Source organism: Hemibagrus wyckioides, linkage group LG02, assembly GCF_019097595.1.
Source record: "Hemibagrus wyckioides isolate EC202008001 linkage group LG02, SWU_Hwy_1.0, whole genome shotgun sequence".
Taxonomy (NCBI): Eukaryota; Metazoa; Chordata; class Actinopteri; order Siluriformes; family Bagridae; genus Hemibagrus; species Hemibagrus wyckioides.
The window spans coordinates 21,312,013-21,337,092 of NC_080711.1; the positions used below are offsets into that span (position 1 = coordinate 21,312,013).

The following is a 25,080-nucleotide window of genomic DNA, read 5'->3' on the forward strand; positions in this document are numbered from 1 at the left end:
ACATCAGTACAAAACACTTGCTATAGTCACATGACAAACCCACATTTTCAGAAGCTGTGGATTCATGGAGGTCAAAGAACCAAAATATTTTGATTATCTCTGACTTTTCCTTAATATATCGTAACTAATATTGATTTCCAAATTGATTGATTAGTTAAACCAATAGAGTTACTATTTTTACCACTGATACTGTATCTGAGTGCTTTCTCTCTTTTTTAAACTGTACTGATAAAAATGCTCCACTTCTGAATTCCTAATATTTTTTTTTCTGTTCCAAGTGAGATGATTTTTATTGACATTTATAGTGATTATAATCTTTTTCTCATGAATAACGTATTCTAGTTATTGATCATTTGAAAAGAGGAATTTTATGCCTCTAGAGGGCAGTCTGTACAAACTCAACCACACAATCATTACATAAAGTGTCTTAGTACCCTGTGTTGATCAATAAATTCTGTTGTCTAATTGTATATTAAATGCCGGAATATTACATTAATGCCTGTTTCAAAATGTGAATTTGTATGATGTTAAGGTGTATAAACACATACTTTAGTCTTTTCTTTCATTTAGAGAAAGTATTATTAAAAATGATTTAAATTACATTTAAATACAGTGGCTTCTCCACTTCTAATAAATAGCGAGAGTGAAACATTTAGTTGTTGCTTTTCTACACAGAACCTTATAATCATCCACTCATCTATACAGTGAGCAGCATGTGGTTGTGGATTGAACACCTCCATAGTGGTCATGGACACTCCCTATTCAAATAGAGTCGTGTATAAACAGCATGTTCTTGACTGCTCTAGTTTCCAGTGAGCTCTGTGATAGATAACACTCCCATACACTTTAAATCTGGGTGAAGCAGAACTCAGAGAAGGATGATTTTAGGACAGTGTATTTTACTGGTACTCATTTCATGTAAGTTTATGTTTTTTTCTGTTGTGACTAATAGCATTATATCATTATAAAATAACATTACCTAGTTCTACTCTTCTCTTCCAGATTCTTATGGACAGTCCCTGACCTCCTCCGCTTCTGTGGTGAAGAGACCTGGAGAGTCGGTCACTCTGTCCTGTACTGTCTCTGGATTCTCAATGAGCAGCTACTACATGCACTGGATCCGTCAGAAACCAGGACAAGGACTGGAGTGGATCGGGCGTATTGATGGTGGCACTAGCACTATATTCGCTCAGTCACTGCAGGGCCAGTTCTCCATCACTAAAGACACCAGTAAAAACATGCTGTACCTAGAAGTGAAGAGTCTGAAAGCTGAAGACACAGCAGTTTATTACTGTGCACGAGACTCACACTGACACAACAGACTCCAGAGCTGTACAAAAACTTACACAAGCACGTCCTCATGAGCTGTAAATATTCCCTCAGCAGGAAGCTGCACCCTAGTGGCAATAGCTGCTATCGTCAAGCTATATCCAAACAGTTTCAAAAATAATATATATACATATACATATATATATATATATACATATAATTAATTCTTCTAACTCCATGATCTTTCCTGATGTTTATTTCTTTCTACATTGTAAAACAATGCTGAAGGCGGCCAAAATCCACAATAATGTCCTTTGAACAGCTGATATTGAGATATGTCTGCTACTGATGCTCTGTAAAGCCTTCATAATGGCTCTAATCTGAGGTGCTGTTAATTGGTGATTTCTGAGGCTGGTAACTCTAAATGAACTTCTCCTCTGCAGCAGAGGTCAGTTTTGGTCTTGCTTTACTGGGATGGTCTTCATGTGAGCCAGTTTCATCATGGTGCTTGATGGGTTTTGCAAATGCACTTGACAATACTGTTCCTGCAAGAACTATTCCAGAACACCTGACCTTCGTGTCTTAAAATAACAACTGACTGTTTTTTGTTGTCATTACATATGGATTACTTAAGTCCAGTCATTTCATAGTTTTGAAATCTCCAGTATTGTTCTAGAATGTAGAAAATCAGTCACTAAACAAAAAACATTGAATTAAAAGGTGTGTCCAAACTTTTGACTGGTAGTGTACATCAGTAAATAAGTCGATGTCAGTATGTGCAAAGAGAAGTATGTGCAAATTGTATTTACAGCAGATAAAGTGTTAAGAAAAGAGTAATTAAATATTTGTGCAAAAGTCTGCATTATGTACATTGTATGTACAACAGCAACAGAGATAATAAACAGTGGATAGATAGATAGATAGATAGATAGATAGATAGATAGATAGATAGATAGATAGATAGATAGATAGATAGATAGATAGATAGATAGATAGATAGATAGACTAGGTGTAATCTATGAATTAACAATATCCACATTTTAATTATATTATACAGAGAAAATGTAAATGTACAGCATGAAGCAGAACTGTAACGTGGTGAAGTGTAGTGAGACATGAGTGTCCTAGCAGTGTAGTGTAGAGTTCAGAAGATTTATGGTTGTGGGGAAAAATCTGGACCTGCTGGTTCTGGTGCAGATGGTCCTGCATCTCCTCCTGGACAGGAGGAGGTTGAACAGTTTGTGACTAGAGTGGGAGGAGTCTTTGATGATTTTGTGTGCTCTGTGCAGACATCTACTGTGGTGAAGAGACTCAGTGGTAGTTGGGTGTCGATGATGCATTGGGCAGTTTTCACAACCCTTTGCAGTGATTTCTTTTCATACACTGTGGAGCTGCCATACCACACTGTGATGGAGCTTGTCAAGATGCTCTCAATAATCCAGCGGTAAAAATTGGTCAGGATCTTGGGGAATAGGTGAACTTTTTTTAATCTTCTCAGGAAGTAAGGACATTGTTGCGCCTTCCTATCCAGAGTTGAAGTGTTCAAATGCCAAGACAGATCTTCAGAGATGTGGACGCCCAGGAACTGAAAGCTGGAGACTTCAGACCCGTTGATGTAGATGGGGGAGTGTCTGCTGCTGTTAGATATCCAGAAGTCCACAATGACTTCTTGGCATTGAGGGTGAGGTTGTTCATGGAACACCATGCTGACAAGCTTTGGATCTCCTCTCTGTAGGCCAATTCCTCAATGTTGCTGATTTGCCCAATAACTGTGGTATCATCTGCATATTTGATGAACATGTTGGAGTTATGCCATGGAACATAGTCACGGATAAACAGGGAGTAGAGCAGTGGGCTCAGCACGCAGCCTTGTGGGATGCCGGTGTTCAGGATGAGGGTTGAGGATATGTGATTCCAACCTTACAGACTGAGGTCTAATTGTTAGGAATAAAAATATAATCATTTAATATCACAAGACAATAATCACTATAATGTATTCAGTCACTTGTTCATCTTTAGGAAGTGTTTTATTCGGGTCAGAGTGCTGGATCCAGAGTCCATCCCAGGAACACTGAGCGTACAACCTGGACATGTTACAAATTCACACACTCATTCACACCTAGGGGCAATTTTAATGAAGATCACTGTTCTTGATCACTGTTGGGTGTAATGCATTACTTAGTAGCAGGAGCAAGTGGCTGTTTTGGAACTATTCCAAATGGAACTATTCCAATTACTTCTCTTTTTTGGCCCAGGTAGACAAGAACATTAACGTGAAATGTAAGCTATGTCCTGGTGAAAAAAACTATCGGCCCCTGTCAATACCACGAGTAATTTACTGAAGCACTTGACAAGGCAGCATCGACAAACACTTTTGAGTCATCCATGTTCATCGACAGTACAAATGTTAAGCAGGCAAAACTTGATTTTACATCAGGAGTGTAGAAAATGTCCAAAGGTGAGCTAAAAAAATGATTGCAGGCTACCAGTCAAGGTTTATAGGGATTTTAGGAAGTAATTAATAATGAGTTAAATTACTTATTGAGTAATTAAATTACTTTTCAGACAGAGTAATTAGTAAAGCATTTTAAATACAACACTGATGGTGTAATTACTAATTAATAACTTTTTTTGTAACTTATCCAACACTGCTGCTGATTCAATTTCTCAAAGAAGATCAATTTAAACTTTTGAATAATAAAGAAGATGAAGTATAGAGAATAGTTTCACTGTTGAGTTGTTGATAGATATTAGATTTCAGCTTTGCCTTCTGCTCACTAGAGATTACAATTCTTCTTCAGAATTTAAAAACACCTGATCTAGAATCTTCTCAGCTATTTCTCTCTGGATTCATCAGTTAAAGCCTCTAGAGGGCAGACTATACCAGAATGAACATCATGTTCTATTGAACGGTTTGATTATAATGTTAAATGTAGTTCATACTGTTCAGAAAACACTGCAGTATTTCACCACATGAGAGTCAAATATGGAAGGAGTTATTCACACTGTTATTTTAACACAGAAACCAGGAAATTTGTAGACATGAGAATAATTTCTGTGTTAATGTAATTCTCTAGATTGCAGCATACATATGACTGATAAAGATATAAAGAATTGACTATCTAATTATTATTATTTTCATGTATTATGAATGAACTCTTGGAGCTGGAGGTCATCCCCCCAGTGTTATGCAGTGAATGGGCCATGCCTGTCATGCCAGTGGTTAAGAGGAACGAGGATGTGAGGATTTGCAGTGAATCCGGCTCTGTGAATATGCTCATATGAAGAGTGTGTTCTCTTCACATAAATTCAGAGACCTAAGAAAGTCTCTTAATGTTCCAAATTTTATAGATTTATAATCACAGATTAGAGACGTTCATGAGACGGGGAGATTTTCACGTGTAGAGGAATCCATCCCATTCTGACCCTAAGATAAGGAGTGTCTCTATGCAAATGTCCTTCCCTGTTATATATTTAAGCAATGAAGACAAAGAGCTTTTACTTCTTCTGCTTCAACACACACCATGATCTCTACATCCCTACTGCTGCTGCTGCTGGCAGCCGTACACTGTAAGTGTTTTTACATTTGACATGTAATACAATTTTGGTTCCTTAAATCTTTTCGCTTTTACATCATTAAAATAACTTTTCTTTAACAGGTGTTCACTGTGTTGAGCTGATCCAGACCGGATCCACAGTATTAACTCCTGGTCAGTCATTGACTCTGACCTGTAAAGTGTCTGGATATTCATTAACTGATAGCAGCTACTGTACAAACTGGATACGACAACCTTCAGGAAAAACTCTGGAGTGGATTGGAGGTATATGTGGTAGCGGTAACACTTTCTACAGTGAGAAACTGAAAAGCAGGTTTCAGGTTTCCAGAGACACGTCCAGCAGCACAGTGACATTAACAGGGCAGAACATGCAGACTGAAGACACAGCTGTGTATTACTGCGCTCGTGAATATCACAGTGAGACAAATAAACAACATCCCTGTACAAAAACTCCAAGTAAACTGAAACAGTGCTAGCTCCCAACATTCTCCTTCATTAAAAAGTAAATAATAATGATAGCAGTTCTGACTACAGCACCGGAGCCTCATGAACAATTTGACAGTCGGTTTCTGATTACATTGAATTGATTAGGCTCATGTTCATTTCACTCTGATGCACAGCTATCAATATCTGACATTCACCTTTGTGCGAGGAAATGACACTTATTGCAAGATTTTACAAATCTTCAGACAGACTGACTGTTTGTTGAATTCGCATCTTACATACATTTTCATGCATGGTTTCTTCACACTGTGGAGTTTTTTACCTCCAAAATTGTCCTTCACCTGCATCTGATGAGTTTTCCCAGACCGGCACACACATCCATTTTATTTTCCATTATGTATAATAACCTCCGTAATTAAATAATAAATGATTACATACAAAAATGGAAGGAAAAATGTTTAAAAATTCTAAACATTTGAACAGTTGTGCAAATTATGTTCCATTTTTACTGACAATTCACCTGAAAAAGTTTACTCAACCTTTGGTCTTGAACTGTATACTGTATAATTAACCTGCACACACTTTAGAAATATTTGAACATTATACTTTTTGTTAAGATTTAAGGCCTGTGATGGTCGCTCTTTCTTTATTCACACAACATCTACCCAACATTTTGAGGTTTAAAGGACTGAAGGTGTGTCATAAATATGAGAACATGTTCTCCTGGGATTTACATCAAAGTCATAAACTCTAACTACAGCATTGTTATGAAGCTAAGACATTACAGCTCCATTATATCAGTGTCTCATTAAACCAGGCTGCTTCATCCACACAGCTTGATCAATTACATAGTAAATAAATAGTAAGTAACTAATATTTTGTGAATGTGTATGTTTTTACATTTGCAGGCAATGCCTCTTCTGAAAGCCTAAACACTTATATGCAAATCAACAAATCAAACCCCTTTATAAATGATTAGAGGTGTTTTCAGGAGAAGTGAGGATCTGGGTTCAGGTTCTGCTCAAACCATGTTCTTTACACTTCTACTCCTGCTGTTAACAGCTACATCTGGTAAGTGTGTGGAGAATTTTGGAGAGATGCAGATCATTGTGTACATTTTTCCTGTTGATAGATTTCACCTGAATAATTGCATGATTGTTGTTCACAGGTATTAAATGTATTGAACTGGTAAAGTCTGCAGTCATGCTGGTTAAGCCTGGAGAATCATTTTCAGTCCCCTGTAAGATCACTGGATACTCAGCCACTAGTTACTGTACTAACTGGATACAACAATTAGGAAATGTGCTGGAATGCAGTGGCGGACCGTCAGGGTCAGCAAGGCCTTCTCTGCTGTGATCTGAATCACTGACTTGCATTTTAATATATTTAATATATTTTTCCATGAATGTGTATTAAATTATTCCCAATAGTCTATTCTCTACATTTCATAGCTTTTCTCTTGGTTGCGCTGCTTCCAGTAGTGTATATTTATGATAAGAGTATTTATCCAATCATATTTCAGCCAGTGGCTGACATCATGTGTTGCCCAGCTCTAAGGCCTTAGTAGTCAGAGGCAGCGACCCGCCCATATACAGTGTTTCTATATTCACTGTGTCTCATTTTAGATGCTGCGTTCTCCGGAGATTGCAGTTTGCTGCGTACGTCATCAAGAATGTCTTTTTTGAGAAAAGTAACCGTAATAAAATTGACTGTTCCTTGTGAGGTGTGAAATACTGTAGCCTATTTTCTTTTTTACTTTGTTTTTAATTAACGGTTGATTAGTATCTATTGCCGTGGTGTCCAGTTGCAATTCTAGAATTTTCATTTAAGTGGGGCTCAGCAACCAGGGAGGGTATAATAGTAATAAATAAATGAATAAATAAATAAAATAAAGGTTTGACTAACAGGGTAGGATGGTAAACTTATTGCATCATTCCACTGTATTGCATAGATGTGTATAACATTTGAGTACTGAACAAGCCAAATACGAGTCTTCCTGATCACACACTCACACACACTCACACACACACACACACACACACACACATACACACACACACTTACACAGACACACACACACACACACACACACACTTGTCCTCTGATCCTCGGTCTGTGGATTGAAGAACGTGCTGAAAGACGGGGAGGAGCTGAAGTCTGCCGCTGTTTTCATATGAAGTTTAAAGGGGACTGAGGAGATCACCAATTTGTGTAGAGTTTATGGAGAATCGCAGAATTTTAGGAGGGCTGAGTAGAAAATGGCCTAGTGACGCCCATGGTGGCGTCATAATGATGGTATAGAGGTGGATTCATTCAGGAAGGACACCAGTGAAGGCCTAGATCTGAAATGCACAGCCCACCACTGCTGGAATGGATCGGCTGGTACTGCAGCTCAAGTGATACTGCCAGCATAAATTCACTAAAAAACAAGATCACTTTCTCAACTGAAGCCTCTAACAACACTGTGACTTTACACGGACAAAACTTTCAGACTGAAGAGATTGTTGTGTATTACTGCACTCGTAACTCACAGTGAGACAGATCAACAAAGACGCTTTAAAAAAACACCCAGTACAGAAGACTGTTAGAAGACTGTTAGTGTCTTATCTCCATGTTTTACCTTCTGTGTTTCTCAGAAGTGTGAGCAGACAACACCAGATTAAATCTACTAAATAAAGCATGACATCTCTACATCTCATTATAATTGAGTTATGATTCAGATTGGATCATGACCATATTACTGTCCTGCAGGCCACTGAATCATTGTTCCTTGTCCAGTGGGATTGACTTTTAAATAACTTTAGGACATGATAAATCAGTATATAGTTAAACATTTCAATATTAAACCCTTTCAGTTTAGTAAAATCAGAGGTTTTTTTTCCTAATTCGTATTGACCTTATTAAACAAGATTTATTTTTTAAATTGTCATACAATTAAAATGATTTATATTCAGAGATTTTCAATGATTTGCTGTGAATGTTGAGGTTTTCTGAATGTCTTTTTATTGGACTTTGAATTTGCCTGCTCTCAGTATGTTCACTATTACTTTACTTGTTTAAAAAAAGTGTTGCTATCTAACAGGTGAAGGGATATACACAGGAAAATGATGTACTTGTTATTTATAGAGTATAATGATTGCAATATTTATTAAGCAGTTAACCAGATTTTTGCATATTTGTGAAAAATGTTTCATAGAAAGTGTTTGCCTCTATATGAAGTTTTATATATATATGTGTTATAACACATAGCAAAGGGTCTGGGCCAGATCTGGCATTAAGCTGGCACTGCTGGCTGAGTGATGGCATGGCAAGTGGTATGTCAACCAGATGCAGACCAGGTCTGACAATGATGGCACTCTTTATATGATGGCATGCCCGATGTGGCCCAATTATGTTTTCTGTGGGCCAAATCTGGGTCAGCAGTATGGCCCAGTGCTGTCCCTGTTCTGAGCAAACAGTGTGGCCCAGTGCTGGTCTTGTGCTGGCCCATGCGTGGCCCACCTGTGGCAAACCAGATATGGGCCACCAAAGGGTGATCATTCTTTGTGGTATGTGGGCCGAGTGTAAGTGCACTGTGTGGGCCAGATTTGGGCCAGACCTATTTTGCTGTCTGGCACACGTCTCCAGCAGCACAGTGTTTTTAAAGGGGCAAAACTTTCAGACAGAGATACAGCTGTGTATTACTGTGCACAAAAGCGACATTCATTCAGATTATTTATAAAATGAACATTGTGGTTAAAAGAGAAAGTTCCAAATATAAAATCTTTTTGTAATTGGGGTTTACTAAATTCATAAAAAAGACTTTTAAACAAAAGAGTTTTTCTCCCCATTATAAACCAACATATCTTCCATCAGATGAATCTCCTCCTCATGATTTAAATACATTTCAGATACATTCTCCTCCCATCATCAGCAGATAAACAAATCCAAGCGTCAGAGCTGGATCTCACTCTATTTATATGATGTGATGGTGTCTGTTAAACTTTGGAGAACAGAGAAGACTCCAGTACAAACAACACACACCATGTTCTCTACATCTCTACTGCTCCTGCTGGCAGCTGCTTCTTGTGAGTGCTTTATCAAATTCATTCATTTACTAGATGAAGAATAAAGGTGCAGCAGATATTGTGTGAGATATCACCATGTGTTTTCCTCCACAGATGTACATGGTGTGGAACTGACTCAGCCTGCTTCCATGACAGTCCAGCCAGGCCAGAGTCTCTCCATCCACTGCAAGGTTTCATATTCAGTTGAAAGCTATGATACAGCTTGGATCCGACAACCTGCAGGAAAAGCTCTGGAGTGGATTGGATACATCGATAGTGATGGGGATACAGCTTACAGTGACAAACTGAAAAATAAGTTCAGCATCTCCAGAGACACTTCTACTAACACAATAACAATTGGAGGACAGAACATGCAGACTGAAGACACAGCTGTGTATTACTGCGCTGGTTACACACAGTGAGACAGAATAGTGGATTCCTCTTACAAAAACCTTATGAGACATGTTACACACATCCTCTCAATGCAACTAATAAATCATCTCAGTCACACTTTCACTTTCTTTCACTGGAATGAAGTTGTGATCATTTTCAGCATTTTAAAACAGTCACACAAAGTAATTTTCAAATAAAAAAAGAAAACATTATTGAAAGAGTGTTCATTCTGAACCTTTATTAATTCTTTATTTTACATTTTTAACCAACAGTTGAATCAGTGTTTACTGAGTGGATTCAGGAATAATACAGCATGTTTCCAGCAGTGTGTTGTGTTTAACACACAGTCTGTTCTCACAGTGTGAGGTGCAATAATTGAAACAACTGAAGGAGGCAGCAGAGTTTAACAAATAGTGAAAAAAGTGAATCCACAAACTGCATTCTGTATGAGACTCATTCACTATCACTCATTATCAGACACGTATTGATTTTTCATAATTTAGGATGATTTGTGCTACATATGACCATATTTACACCAGATATGAAGCATTTTATGAAAACAAAATAAAAAAATACATTCTATCCTCCATTATCCCTCAGTCATTATCATGATGATGTGAAACCTCTGCTAGATTTGAGCTTTACAGATTAATTGATTAAGTGAATGCTTTAATTTCTTTTGCAGGTTTAAAATGTTAACATTTCATATTATGGGTTTATGTGAAACATTGAAGACTAAAACATATTAGAGAACTCCTCTCAATGTCTACTGGGTAAAGGGTTTACCTCCATGTGGTTTATTTGAAACGGATAAGTAAAAAAAGAGAAGCAGATACTTAAAATTATTCCATCATTCACAAAGATTTAATAACAGACAAGTTGTTGGCATGAGCTCCTGACTAAATGAATCAGTGATGATTTGTGACCTGAATTATTTCTTTAATTAATTTCAGTTTATTTTAAACACACAGAAGAAAAAATGACAGTTTCTGAACAAACCAGAATGTTCTTCTGGGTGTTACAGTTTAGAGGTTGAAAGTCATTTATATACTAAATTTAAGTTGCTTATTCAGTTTTAAATAAATATAAAGTAACTTAAGCACCAAAGAACATTTTTCACTGTGGTTATAAAAACATGTAGAAGACCAGCAAAACAATAGGTAAATGAATATGCAAAATGTTCACCTTACAGCTACATATAGAGAAATATCAGCCACCGTCACAACTACATTTTACACAGTAACTAATCCCCACATTATCATAAACTCAGCTTAAACAACTAGATCAGCATTTATCAAAAAATAATACAAGTGTTTACTTAGTTGATATTTAGTAATATTTTTTTTTCTTCATTTATTATTTCAAATGTTATCTCAAATAAATGGTAATAATTAAAATTACAAATTAGATTTTAACTCTTTTCTTAGTGTATTAGATGTAAACTGTTTCAATATTTATAATGTTATTAGAAGATAATTTTTCAATTCAATTTATTTGCATAGCGCTTTTTACAATGAACATTGTCTCAAAGCAGCTTTACAAAAGTAGAGAAACAGAAAGGAGAAAAAAAAGAAATATTAAATGAAATTATTAAACTATTTTATCCCTATTTATCCCTAATAAGCAAGCCTGAGGCGACAATGGCAAGGAAAAACTCCCTGTGATGAAATGAGGAAGAAACCTTGAGAGGAACCAGACTCAGAAGGGAACCCATCTTCATTTGGGTGACACTGGACAGTAAATAATGTAAGTGTAAATAATGTCCTATCTACAACAGTAACCATGGGCCTATGAGGATTCCTGATTCAATTTCTTGAAGAAGATCATTTTAAACTTTTGAATAAGAAAGAAGAAGAAGTATAGAGAATAGTTTCACTGTTGAGTTGTTGATAGATATTAGATTTCAGCTTTGCCTTCTGCTCACTAGAGATTACAATTCTTCTTCAGAATTTAAAAACACCTGATCTAGAATCTTCTCAGCTATTTCTCTCTGGATTCATCAGTTAAAGCCTCTAGAGGGCAGACTATACCAGAATGAACATCATGTTCTATTGAACGGTTTGATTATAATGTTAAATGTAGTTCATGCTGTTCAGAAAACACTGCAGTATTTCACCATGTGAGAGTCAAATTTGACATGAGCATCATTTCTGTGTTAATGTAATTCTCTAGAGTGCAGCTTACACATGACTGATAACGACATAAAGGATTGTTTATCTAATTATTATTATTTTCATGTATTACGGCAGAGATTCAGATGAATTTGAGGGAACTGGAAATAGATCAGTTTTCAACTGCTCATTAGTCTTCCTTCAACACAAACATGTTAGCTTCAGCTCCACTGCTGCTGCTGGCTCTCGCCCCCTGTGAGTGTTTGGATTCAAGCTTTATTATTTCATCTGATCCTTTCAGTTGGACATGTCAACCTTTTCTTTTTCTCTTTTCACAGTTCTGTGCTACTGAGCTCATCCAGCCAGACTCACTGCTTATAAAGCCAGGAGACACTTTAACCATCACCTGTAAAGTGTCTGGAGCTTCTATCACTGATAGCAGCAGCCACTATGGAACAGATTGGATTCGACAACCTGCAGGAAAAGCTTTAGAATGGATCAATATAATTTATTATAATGGGGATATTCATAAGAAAGATTCACTTAAAGACAAGTTTGTGGTTTCTTGAGACACTTCCAGTAACACTGTGACCTTAGGGGGACAGAACATGCAGACTGAAGACACAGCTGTGTATTACTGCGCTCGTGATCCACACAGTGACACGACAAGCTGCAGTGCAATTCACTTCTTAAATTAAATAACAAACAACATTTTACCAAGTAACTAATTCCCACATTACAAACACTTACAGTCTAAACACTCAGCTAATTATTTAACAAAAACTAATAAAAAGTTTACTCAGTTCATTGTTATGAAGAATATGTTGCTGTTTGAAATGAAAAATGTCTGAATGTCCAGTTAACATTCCATCTGTTTCACATGTTTGAAAGCAGTTTTTACTTCATATAACTGAGTTCAAATTGATACAATAATTCCTCCAATAATGTTGAGTCAATAAACAACAAGATACAAAGAGAGGTATTAGAAGAACAAAACACGTCCACACATGCTACTGTATCCCAGCACCCTGTCCTTGATTATTTTCATACAACATCATGCCCCATGTGTTTTATTCCTTACTTATTCTGTCACTGAGATCTTCTGCTTCTGCTGTATTTTAGATAAAGGTGAAATTATTCTCAATACAGGACCAAGTTACTGATTTCTGATTCATAGAGAGGACAGCTTTCTCTCGTGTGAACGAAACAGCATGAAACACACCCAGAGTCTTACAGGAAGCTTTTTCTCATCTCAGCTGTTCATCTGTGAATGTTTTTATATCTCTAGTGGGCGTGTCATGCAAATGAAATCCTGTATTTGAACCATTTATACTGAAACATTCAGCCCAACAACATACCAGCAGTTTGTGTTCATTTACAGCAGCAGGAATCATTTTAATTCTTTGAGATGGGACTAGGCAGTGTTTTGAGTTACTTTTCTTTAGCAATGTTCATTCAATGTTAGTATAATTATTCATTTCATATAGAGCATCATTTTAAGGATTTTCATATTTGCTTTTTTAACATGAACATAAATGTTTGTATGTTCTTGCAGATTCCTGCAGTCAGACACTGATCGAGTCTGATCCAGTGATCATCAAACCTGATCAGTCTCATAAACTGACCTGCACAGCCTCTGGATTAGACATTAGTAGCCATTACCTGGCTTGGATCAGACAGGCGCCTGGAAAAGGACTGGAATGGGTTGCAAGCATCTACAGTAGTAGTAGTTACATATATTACTCCAGCACTTTTAAGGGCCGTTTCACCATCTCCAGAGACGACAGTAAGAAGCAGGTGTATCTGCAGATGAACAGCATGAAGACAGAAGACACTGCAGTTTATTACTGCGCCCGTGACACACAGTGATACTTCCCCTTAGACATCAGTACAAAAACACATACTTGCTCTAGTCACATGATAAACCCACATTTTCAGATCCAAGGAGGTCAAAGGAACAAAATGGTGTTTGATTTCCCTGTGTGTCTGCAGTCTGTATATGAAATCATCTTTTAACATCTCATTAATACGCATTCAGCTTGAGTTACAGTGATACACAGTGATGGATTAAAAAGACATGAGATCTAATGAGTAAAGAGCAGTGATGAACCTGACAGCATGAAACACACCCAGAGTCTTACAGGAAGCTTTTTCTCATCTCAGCTGTTCCTCTGTGAATGTTTTTATATCTCTAGTGGGCGTGTCATGCAAATGAAATCCTGCATTTGAACCATTTATACTGAAACATTCAGCCCAACAACATACCAGCAGTTTGTGTTCATTTACAGCAGCAGGAATCATTTTAATTCTTTGAGATGGGACCTGACTGACTCACCCCAGTTAAATGATCCGATTCTGCATATTAACTCATGATTCATGAGTCCAAGGTTTTTTTTTATGAAACAATACAGAACATTATATATTATACATTAACATTATTGCAGTTCTTAAACATAGCAGAGAAAAAGCAGACTCGCAGAGCCGGGTCATAGACTGATTCAGCTGATTCTCAGTGGACTCGTGGAGCCGGGTCATAGACTGATTCAGCTGATTCTCAGTGGACTCGTGGAGCCGGGTCATAGACTGATTCAGCTGATTCTCAGTGGACTCGTGGAGCCGGGTCATAGACTGATTCAGCTGATTCTTAGTGGACTCTCAGAGCCGGGTCATAGACTGATTCAGCTGATTCTCAGTGGACTCGTGGAGCCGGGTCATAGACTGATTCAGCTGATTCTCAGTGGACTCGTGGAGCCGGGTCATAGACTGATTCAGCTGATTCTCAGTGGACTCGTGGAGCCGGGTCATAGACTGATTCAGCTGATTCTCAGCGGACTCGTGGAGCCGGGTCATAGACTGATTCAGCTGATTCTCAGCGGACTCGTGGAGCCGGGTCATAGACTGATTCAGTTGATTCTCAGCGGACTCGTGGAGCCGGGTCATAGACTGAGGCCTAGTCCACATGTACACGGGTATTTTTAAAAACAGAGTTTTTCCTCCTTCATTTTTAAAAAAAAATCTTGTCCACATGAAAACGCAAAAACGCAGTCTGAAGCACTGTCAAGAGCATGCCAAACCAACAGGTGGCAATATAATCTCAACCGTAAAGCCATGTTGGCCAATCAGAAGCCTGAGAAAAATGTTATTACCGGTTCCGCTAGGCTAACAACATGGCACACCGAGGAAGGGGAGAATCATATGTGTGGACTGATAATGAAGTAAAATTATTTCTTAACGTCACAACTGAATATAAAAATACTAAAACACAGGAAAACGTGGACTGGGAGTCTTGTCAGTCCAAGTACGCTGACGTCCTAGCTCTTTTCCTTGAGCAGTACCCTCCTGAGACGTCCACAGAATTTCCTCATCGGAAAGAGGATATAACCAGGGCCATCATCACCAACAAGCTAAAGGTGATACGGGGGAAATACAGACAAGCGGTGGACTCCGGTCGGAAAAGCAGTCACGGCAGAGTGGTTCTACTCTACTTTGAAGTATGTGAGCTGATAAGGGGTGGTTCACCAGCAACGACTACCATTTCATCTGGTATAGAAACGACAGATGTTATTACGGCTTCTCATTGCAGATCGGATTCTGCATCTTCATCTACACTTGACTTGTCGTTTGTGGAAATGTCTTCTGTGTCTGATAAACTTCAAGAGTCTGACGGCAGCAATTTGGCCCCCTCGGTGGTGAAGGAGAGAAGAGATCTACTTCATGTATTTTAGCGTTTAATCGTTGATCATTAAGCAAATGCATATGTTTATAAAAGTAAACTGCAGACTAACTCTATATGCCTACCAGTACTGTGTAGAAGAATATAAATATCAGTAAAAGTAAAAGTGCAGAATGGCCCCTTTTAGAATAACAGATTTTTTTTTTTACTGGATTTTAAGTATTGATGTATTAATGTGCTCATCTCTTTAGTGAAACATTTGGTAAAGGTAGGGCTCATCTTACTTTTTATACTGTTGAGTATTAATATTCTGAATCTGCAAAGTAATAACTGAGTTATCAAATAAATTTACTGGAGTAAAAAGTACAATATTTGCCTTCAAAATAGAGTAGTACAAAATGGAAATACCCAAAATATAATTACCTCAAAACTGTACTTAAAAGGATAGTTCACCCAAAAATGCAAAATCATTTACTCACCCTCAAAACCTGTATGAGTTTCTTTGTTCTGTTGAACACAAAATAAGATATTTTGAAAAAGTTGGTCCCCTAACAGCTGATGGCACCCATTGACTTCCCATAGAAGGAAAAAATACAATGGAAGTCAGTGGGTTCCGTCAACTCTCTGGTTACCAACATTACTTAAAATATCTTCTTTTGTGTTCAGCAGAACAAAGAAACTCATACAGGTTTGGAACAACATGAGGGTGAGTAAATGATGACAGAATTGTGTTTTTTGGGTGGACTCTCCCTTTAAGTACAGTAATTGAGTAAATATACTTGGTTATATTCCACCAATGGTGTTGTTGTGAACCACAACACATGTAGTTATGTGGCTAACTTATTCGTTGTAATGTATATTGTCATTCTTGCCTATGTAGTTTTAACATTATGTATGCTAGCTTGAAAAAATTATTTTAATCTACTCTTTTCAAGGCAAAACTCAAAGCACACAAACAGGACAGACTTAAAAGAAAGCTTCCAGCTGAGACACAGTTGCTGTATGCAGTCGAAGAAGACATCCAGATGAAAAAGAGAATTTTGGACATGATGGAGACATCGGAGAGGCATGCTTCTGAAAATTTCAGGAAATTATCTACTAGTCTTGAGAGTCAATTGCAGATGGATTTTCACTACTGAGACAAGTTATAATGCATCCACTACCACAACCATTCAACGTGCCACCATACCAAACCAGGGGCCCTTATGGACGCATCTATGCATCTTCACCACCACTCAACATTATAGCTGCCACATTTCCACCCAACACTACACCTTCCACATTTCCACCAAACACTACTATAAGTCTATCACCACATACACCTGGCTCTACCTCACCTGTACAGAGATACGGGCAGTTTTCCATCACACAAGCCCTTTTTCAGGATGACATTTGAAATTCTTGCCACAAAACATTAGAAGGCTATGGTTTGAGCTGCATCTTTGTATTTTATTCATTTTTATTTATTGTTTTTTTATTATTATTAATATACTTTAGAGTCATGACTAAGTAAAACTTTGTGTTTAAAGACTGTTGCTGAAATCCACCTGTTCTTGAGTTGTTGAATGTGTTGTGTTAGCTGTTAGGCAGCTCCGATATTCTATATACAAAACAGCTAGCACTGGAATATAAGAAGTCTTTAATGGGCTGTCAAACCTTTTAAATTTTGTTGTACAAAAAAGTTTTTCTGTAAAGACAGCTCATTTTGTACTATCTTGTAATTTGCAAGTGCCTTCCTCATTACATGGGTTTTTGATTTTGTTTCTTAGTTGCTGTCTTGGCCCGCCAACAACATGATTTTGCCACCTACTTTATTTAACCCTCAATTTTAGGTTATGAGGTCAGGTTATGCTACTTTATTTTATTTTAAGTGGATGTTGGTGACACCAAAATGAGCTGACAATGCTCATTAAGTTCATTTGTTAAATTGTGCTGAAACAGTATTCAGGCAAGTTATGACATTTTGTGCAGTGGCTGTTTCAGTGCCAACAATATCAAAAATTTATTCAATAAAAAAAAAAAAGTTCAAAAACTGTTCAGATGTCCATGTTATTATTTAACATAAGATTAATGCTCTGTGCCATAAGTGCTGTAATCTCAAGAACATGACAACCACATACAGCTTTCATTTTAAATAAAATTGTGTTAACAATGATTACCTGTGGGAATGGAAAAAAAAAAACGTTTAACTTAACACACTTTTTTACATGTTCAGGTTTGACTGGCATGTAACACACACATACAGTGCAGAGAAGACTGGTATAAGCAGCCAACAGAAAGAAGTCATTTTATGGATCAAGGAATTCTGTAAGCACTCTCCTGACCCTCTTCCCCTCTCCTGTGATGCAGTCGGCTCTGAAATAAGTCTGTGTGTCTGGCTGGTTGTCCTTGTCATGCTGAATTGACTTGATGTTCTCGCCCATCATCTCCTTAGTGGCCTCACAATAGTTATGGAGCACAAAACAGGCACAGATGACAAAGGGAAGATCATTTAGATTAATGTCCATCTCCCTGTCCAACACAAACCGTGCTTTCAGTCTGCCAAAAGCACATTTAATGAACATTCTAGCTTGACATAAGGACAGTCCAAAATACTGTTCCTGAACAATGCTCCCCCCATTTTCATACTCCTTCATCAGGTAGGGATATGCCTAGGCAAAGGATATGCTGGGTCCCCAAGAAGGAAAACTGGAATGGATTCCTCATGTTCTAGAATTTGTTTTTTTGAGGAAGGGATTGTGCAAATTTTTCAAATGTGTGTTGAGTATGGAGTTTGCAAAAATACGGGCATCGTGGACACTACCCGGCCATTTCACAATGACATCAAAAAATGAACACTTGTAGTCACACGCAGCCTGAATGTTAAGAGAGAATCTCCCCTTTCTGTTCAAGTAATCCATAGCATTTGTGGATGGCTGTCTTATTTCCACGAGTCCCATCCACAGCACTGATGCACTGAGGGATGCCATGGGCTCGGTGAAAGCCTGCTACAAGTTCCTCTACTTTGGACTCAGTGACAGGTAATTGTATATAGACAGGGCCCAAATGGACTGTAATAGCTTCACACACTTGCCTTACTATTTTTGACACCACCTGTCTTGACAGTCCAAAGGCGTTTGCCATCTTCCGTAATCTCCCCATGTCAGCTAACTTTTTTTACAACGCTGACAGGTGATCTCATTACAGTTGTCTTTTCTTCAATGTGTGGGTGAAGCAGCTCACTCAAAGACAACAGCGATGTCCTTGACATGCGAAAATTCTCTCGCCATTTTTCAGAAATGACCATTTCATTCTCGAACTTCTCCCACCAACTAGAGTTCAAAACCGGCGACGATGGCGGCGAGATGGGTGTCGAGGGAGAGTTGTCATAAGCAGTGTCCGGCGTAGGATTGCGTTCTGACATCTCTGTTCCGCAATGTAATGGAAAAACTGGGCATGTATCTGAATACATGTTAGAAGCCCTGTTAGCGCAGTTATCAGCAGCAATATTTTGGCTACATCCACCATTGCACAGACTTGTTTCATGTAAACAAAGAAGACAGTGGCGCACAATCTGACATCAAACAAAGGAAACAACGGCGCGTACACTGACGTCACAAGCCAAAAATCTCCGGTTTCTCTGTCTACACGATAACACTGAAACCGGAGTTTTTAAAAAACTTCACCCTGGCAGGAGTTTTCAAAAATGTTCGATTTCAGTGACCTGATGCTGCGTTTGCATGTGGATGAACGGCCAAACCGCATAAAAAAAGCTGCGGTTTTAAAAATACCCGTGTTCGTGTGGACAGGGCCTCAGAAAAAAACAGAAAAACAATGATCTATCCATTAGAAAAATGTATTTTTTAAACAACAAGTTTTATGACAATATGATGAAAACAAATAAAGACTATTGAATTTGAAATTTATGTTTTAAAAGTTTTCAATAGAATCCTTTATGGAGACTTGTGGCCTTATGACTGTCAGGGCACTACAGTTAGGGCCACTAAAGTAGGGGTGTCAAGCTCAGAAAAAAAGAAGTTTATTATAAGAACTTGTGCCAATCAAATGAGAGGGCTATCTTAAAATGTTTAAAGCCTTTTTCTAGCATTAACAACAACAACAAAACAACTTCCCTGCTTAATCCCCCTACCCCGCATCACCAACACACCCCTGCCCACATGTAGCTGAAATTAAGTAGATTACGTTTATGTGTAAAATATTTTGTGGATCTATTCTCAAACATGAGATTTGTGTGTGTATATATATATATATATTGTTTGTTTGTTTGTTTGTTTTATTTAACTTCTTTGGAGTTTTTGACTGTTGGTTGGTTGTTTGGACAAAACAAACCTTGCAATTAAACAAACATTCCCTGATTTTTTTTACAGAACAAACAATAAAATAAAATCATGACAATAATCAGAGAATTACTCCTGTATAAAAATAATTGGTAATAAGTCCTGTACAAATCAATCATATAATATATAACATTCACATGATGACAGTCATCTTACCTGTTTTGCGGGAGTCTTCTATATTTTGTTGTTAAGAGTCGGTTGTGGGTCATCATCATCATCATCATCATCATCATCATTCAAATGATTCTTCAGTTTTCGTTTTGATGCCATGATGATGTTTGACTTGAAAATTTCTGCTGTCATGATTCTAAATTAAATTGAAACTTTTGAATTGCTGGGTGAAGTGTTTCCTGATTTTCCTTGTCAGCCAATCAGAGTTGGGGACGAAATTTATACCGCGCGTGCTTGCTCGTTTCACTTGAATGTAGGTGCGCGGTGCTAGCGGTCGAAATGTCGTTCCAGTTCGCTATTTTTTACCTCTTTAATAAAACGGTAAAGGTGGAAAGTACGTCGCACATTGTTGGTTATTCTGACTAACAAATTAACCAAGTGACATCCGAGCCAGACCTTGACAGCGACGATAATTGGCATGAAATAAAATGGCCCAGCAGAAAAGAACCAGAAAAGACAGTGCCAGCTAAAGTCCTGCTATTTGGGGGTTAGTGTTTTTTAGCTAACTTATAAGCAATTTGTTTATTTGTATAAAAAGTTCCCATAAAGGTTGTTTTGCTCTTTTATATTAGATTCTTTCAAAGAACTCCTCACAAAAAAGAATTTGTATATTTTGGGTAAAGATATTTGGACCGAGGAGGAAAGCAGAGGCGCACGCATGAAAAAACAAAATACAGACCAAGCCAACAACATGGTGGAGCCTAAAAAGGCCAGAGTGGTGAGTGGATATGAATAATTTTGACAAACGCCATGTTTTCAATTTGACAGTCCAGTTTTAGACATGTTTTATGTACAATATGTGTGGTACTGTACATGCTTACATGCTAGGAAATGCAGGTAATGTTAGCTAGCAGAAAGTTAATGCTTTCTTGTACTCTGAAGTTGGAGTCCAGTATGAGTAAGGCGTTTTTCTCCGTGGGACAAAGACATAATCACACCCACTAAGCACGCCTCTCCAAAATGCATGAGGATTTCTTTCACATTGTGAATATATTCTTGTCCATATTTTCTCTCTTTTTTAAACTATACAGTACACATTTTCTGGCAGGCAGTGCAAGCCAGAATTAAAGAGGCAGCCAAGGGCCAGGTGATACAAAACCTGAAGACTTCCCTTTCAAAGAAGAGGGCCATATCCACACAAGATCACCACATCAGTTCTGACGATGAAAGGCCACAACTTAATGATGGTGTAAGCTTTCCTGTGCAGTTGGCTAAATTTTATGTTGTGTGGTGCAAAGTGCTTTATAATAATGCAAATATCAACAGGTGTGGTACTGAGACAAGCAATCAAAGATACAAGAAACAAAGTTTGAGAATTTTATTTTATTTTTTACTTTATAAACATTTTTATCCAGGAAATGCACACAACAGCAGCTACAAAAGTTGTTACCCGTGGCATCATCTCCTGATCTTCACCACAGTTCTGATGACGCCACAAACATAGGGAGTCCACAACATCCTGACATTGTAAGTTATACTTCCGCATATCATAGCTGTTTGCTGTGTACTCTCTCAGACATGTTTTCTTTGTGTTTTATTGTCATTCACAGCTCTGTGTCCTTTTCATTTTTCAAAATTCCAGGGATGAAGAGATGCGTTTACCCTCAACTCAGAGAATGGCAAGTACTTTTATATTGGTGCTTTTAATGATAGGTCAAATAAAGTTTTCACATCATTACATTGCATCCGACTGTGTAATTTCCCTCAAGTCATAATACAGTAAGTCCCCTATATACAAACATTCAAGTTACAAACTTTCGAAGATACGAACATGCATTCGTGCATGTTCAATCGTGAAAGTTAGATCACATGTTCGGAGTACTTTGTCACGTACATGCAGCGTGCATCCTCTGCAAACCCAGGATGTTCGGAAGCAAGCGTAAAAGCAGCGGGATTGAAGCTGGTACTGCTAAGAAGCGGCAAGCAATAATGATGGAGACAAAAGTGAAAGAGAGAATAGAGAGAATGGAGTGAGGTGAAAAGATGGCAGACATTGCTCGATCTTTTCAGACATTGCTCGATCTTTTCTTTTTTGCTCGTTCTTTTTTTGTAATATACTCTGTATAGCCAATTGCGTTAGTATCCTTGTACCTAGACAATGTTTTTTGAACTTATGAACAAATTGGACTTACAAACGAGCTCTCGTAACAGAACATGTTCGTATGTAGGGGACCTATTGTACAATCTCATGTTGTCCCTCAGTCTTACTTAATTTTATTCATCCAGATTTTACAAGATTTTTTTATTCTAAACATTTGTGTCACTCTATATTACAAGATATTAGTCCCACTGTTTGGTACTGTGTTATACATGTTAATATGGTTTAATGTGATTAATCTTATTCAAACAAAAAAGCCTGGTATTCCATTGTTCTTTATGTTGCAGGAGTTATATGATAATACTGGTCATGGCATGTGGGAGTAGATGAGATCATGGCATCCCTTCATGGTAGGTGTTCAGATGGGCATGGGTGGGGTGACAAAATACATTGTGTTCATTGAATTAATGAAGGAGTGTATGGAGTGTGTTTGGACATTGATACCTTCACTCAGTGGGACCCCCTCATCCACAACCTCAATGTTATCTTTCTCATAGAACTATGAAACTGAAATGGTACGTTACAATTAACTGATGAAAGCATCTATTTATTAATAGTCATTGTTCATTCGTGGATATATAGAACGCTGAATTTGCACCACTTTGGCATCATAGCTTGGTGATTTACATGGTAAAATATGTCAGTAAATCCTGATCTATGTGTCTGATTTCTCAGACTCGGATTAGTTTGCTATATTCATTTAATTATTTGCAATTAACCACATAGTCAGCAGAGGGCATAATCTGACAATTTCTCTCTCTCTCACACACACACATTTGAGGTTATAATAATCTGCAAGATTATTCAACTTTAAGAAACATACATAGATGCTACAGTATATATGAATTAAGATTTTAATTTTCACAATTTATTTAACAAGGATGTCAGTAGGGTTTAAAACCCATTGTCCATTTGCATAGTGGAGATATTTTGGGTTGATTTGTTTAGCAATGCAGAAAAGTTCAATTCTTGATTTTCATGTGGGTTTTGGAGTGTATTTGTATGTTATGCTCTGATACTTACAGCTGGGGTAAGAGATTAGAAACTATGAACAGGAACTTTACCCAGGAAAATGTGCATTTCAAATAGTCTAACTGTAACCTATCACTAACACACAATGCAGTAGGTATCTTATTTAATCAGTAATAACCTTGACTAATAACGTTCTTGTTGTGATTTTCATGATGAAGAGGAATTGTAGGCCATCTTTCCCTAAAAACACTGAGTTCCTTAATAATTAGTTACTGCATATCAATTAGTTAAAGATCTGGACTCTGAACTGAAAGGTTTTTATCAATTTAAATGCTTAAAAAGAGTCCTAGAGTCATTAATTACATTGAATTAAGCTGCAGGTGACTGGCCACTACAAGGACATCAGTAGTGTTTAAAACCCATTGTCCATTTGCACAGTGGAGAGATTATGCTGGCTGTTTACAGAGTGTACTGACTTTAACAAGTGTAGTTATTTGTTTGCTTTTTAATTGAAGATCAGACATTTTACAGTTCATGCAGATGCCCTTATAATTCCAGAAGGTTGACAAACTTAAATACATTTATGAATATTATTTGCATTACAGTTTAATGATTGTTATACAAACAGGATGCACCTGTTCTTTTAGCTGCCCTGCTGCCTGTGGTTTCTTACAGTGAAACTACCATAAAATGATTTACAAAAGAAATATGAAAAACAAATTCATATATTTATATCATTTGTTTATTTTATTTAATTGCATCATTTTAATTTATTTTATTTAATTGCCTAGAACTAATACTTATTACCTGTTCCAGCTTAGTCTTTTGAAAGTGACCTACAGCTCTGGAAAAAAGACACCACTACAAAATAATCAGTTTCTTATGTTTTTTTCTTACAGGGTCATGTATTGGTAAGATGAACAGGTTTGTTTCATTTTTTGTGAACTGCTGACAATATTTCTCCTAAATTCAAAATATAACTATTGTTATTTAGAGTGTATATTTAAAGGAAATGACAACACATCAAAATAACTCATGCAGTATTTGCAGAGCTTTAATAACTCAAATAAAACAAAATGCAAATAATTTGTAAAAAAAAAAAAAGTGTTAATGCTTTGGCTAAATAACATTAAGAAATCAGAATTTGGTGGAATATCCCTGATTTGCATGTGTTTTGGCTCCATGCTCTCCACCAGTTTCTCACATTGCTGTTGGGGAACTTTATACCACTCTTTTTTTGCAAAAAAGCAAACAGCTCAGCTTTGCTTGATGGTTTATGACCATCCATCTTCCTCTTGATGACATTCCAGAGGTTTTCAGTAGGGTTCAAGGCAGTGGTATCTTATTTTTTTCAAGGGCTGTATAACAGATTAGGGGCTCTTAATAAGTAACTAAAGACAAATGCAGGCTATTAATGGCTGGAACAAGGCAACATGACACCCCACTGAGAGGAGGGGAGGGAACTCAATGCACCATCTCCTTCAGATGCACATGAATATATTAAACATGGAAACTCAGTCATTCATGGTCACCAGTTCACCAAATAACCCCATTAATATTGTCTTAGCTTCCCCATGGCTGGCTAACCCATTATTCCTTGGAAAAAAAGGTGAGGTTGTGTCTTAGAACCCAGCCTGCTTAAACCTTATCTGTCTCTTTCTTCTCAAGCCAATCATGTAGAAGGCCCTAAAACCCAGAACAAAGTGAAGATTTCAACACTTCACTTTCAATACTGACCTCACAGAAGTTTTCAGTCAAGTCACTGTACCAAAGTTACCACCTCACTGACCCTGGAACTGCTCCAATGAGCTTCTGACAGAGAATGCTTATCAACGTCAATGGTTTCTGGCATCATGATGCAAATCCAGATTGCTGAGTGTCACTGCAGTATTTATGTGAAGCTGAGCCAAGTGGAGCAATTGAGTCTCATCAACACTCGCCATGAATGAAGATCCCACTCTCTTTATTCCTGCTACTAATCAGCCTCATTAGTGAGTTTCTTAATTAAC

General features: G+C 37.5%; 1 protein-coding gene and 2 gene segments (V, D, J or C); all 3 read left to right on the plus strand.

Moving 5' to 3' along the window:
* Window positions 1-819: 819 nt before the first annotated feature.
* LOC131362691 (immunoglobulin heavy variable 1-46-like) lies at window positions 820-1,301 on the plus strand (the record flags this gene model as incomplete). The annotated part of the segment is given in 2 exon segments: window positions 820-918; window positions 1,003-1,301. Coding segments are annotated over 2 exon segments (339 nt in total), but the record flags the coding sequence as incomplete, so codon positions are not given.
* Window positions 1,302-4,793: 3,492 nt separating this feature from the next.
* On the plus strand, window positions 4,794-6,249 carry LOC131364350 (Ig heavy chain V region 914-like). The segment is given in 3 exon segments: window positions 4,794-4,839; window positions 4,929-5,243; window positions 6,179-6,249. Coding segments are annotated over 3 exon segments (432 nt in total).
* Window positions 6,250-14,766: 8,517 nt separating this feature from the next.
* LOC131343410 (uncharacterized) lies at window positions 14,767-17,742 on the plus strand. Of its 2 annotated transcripts, none has more exons than XR_009203138.1 (2): window positions 14,767-15,761; window positions 16,429-17,742. XR_009203138.1 is itself a non-coding variant. In XM_058375084.1 (2 exons), the coding sequence occupies exons 1-2, from the start codon at window positions 14,988-14,990 to the stop codon at window positions 16,630-16,632; spliced, it is 753 nt and encodes a 250-aa protein (XP_058231067.1). In that variant the 5' UTR covers window positions 14,955-14,987; the 3' UTR covers window positions 16,633-17,504. The 2 variants fall into 2 exon arrangements, 1 of the variants encoding a protein (XP_058231067.1); XM_058375084.1 differs by having other exon boundaries at window positions 14,955-15,536; window positions 16,429-17,504.
* The last annotated feature ends 7,338 nt before the right edge of the window (window positions 17,743-25,080 follow it).

What these genes read in the sequence shown, in the direction of transcription:
- LOC131343410 (XM_058375084.1), top strand. Translation starts at nt 14,988, where the DNA reads ATGGCACACCGAGGAAGGGGAGAATCATATGTGTGGACTGATAATGAA. An exon ending in AGAGAAGAGATCTACTTCAT is followed by an intron (nt 15,537 to 16,428) that starts GTATTTTAGCGT and finishes ACTCTTTTCAAG; the next exon opens with GCAAAACTCAAAGCACACAA.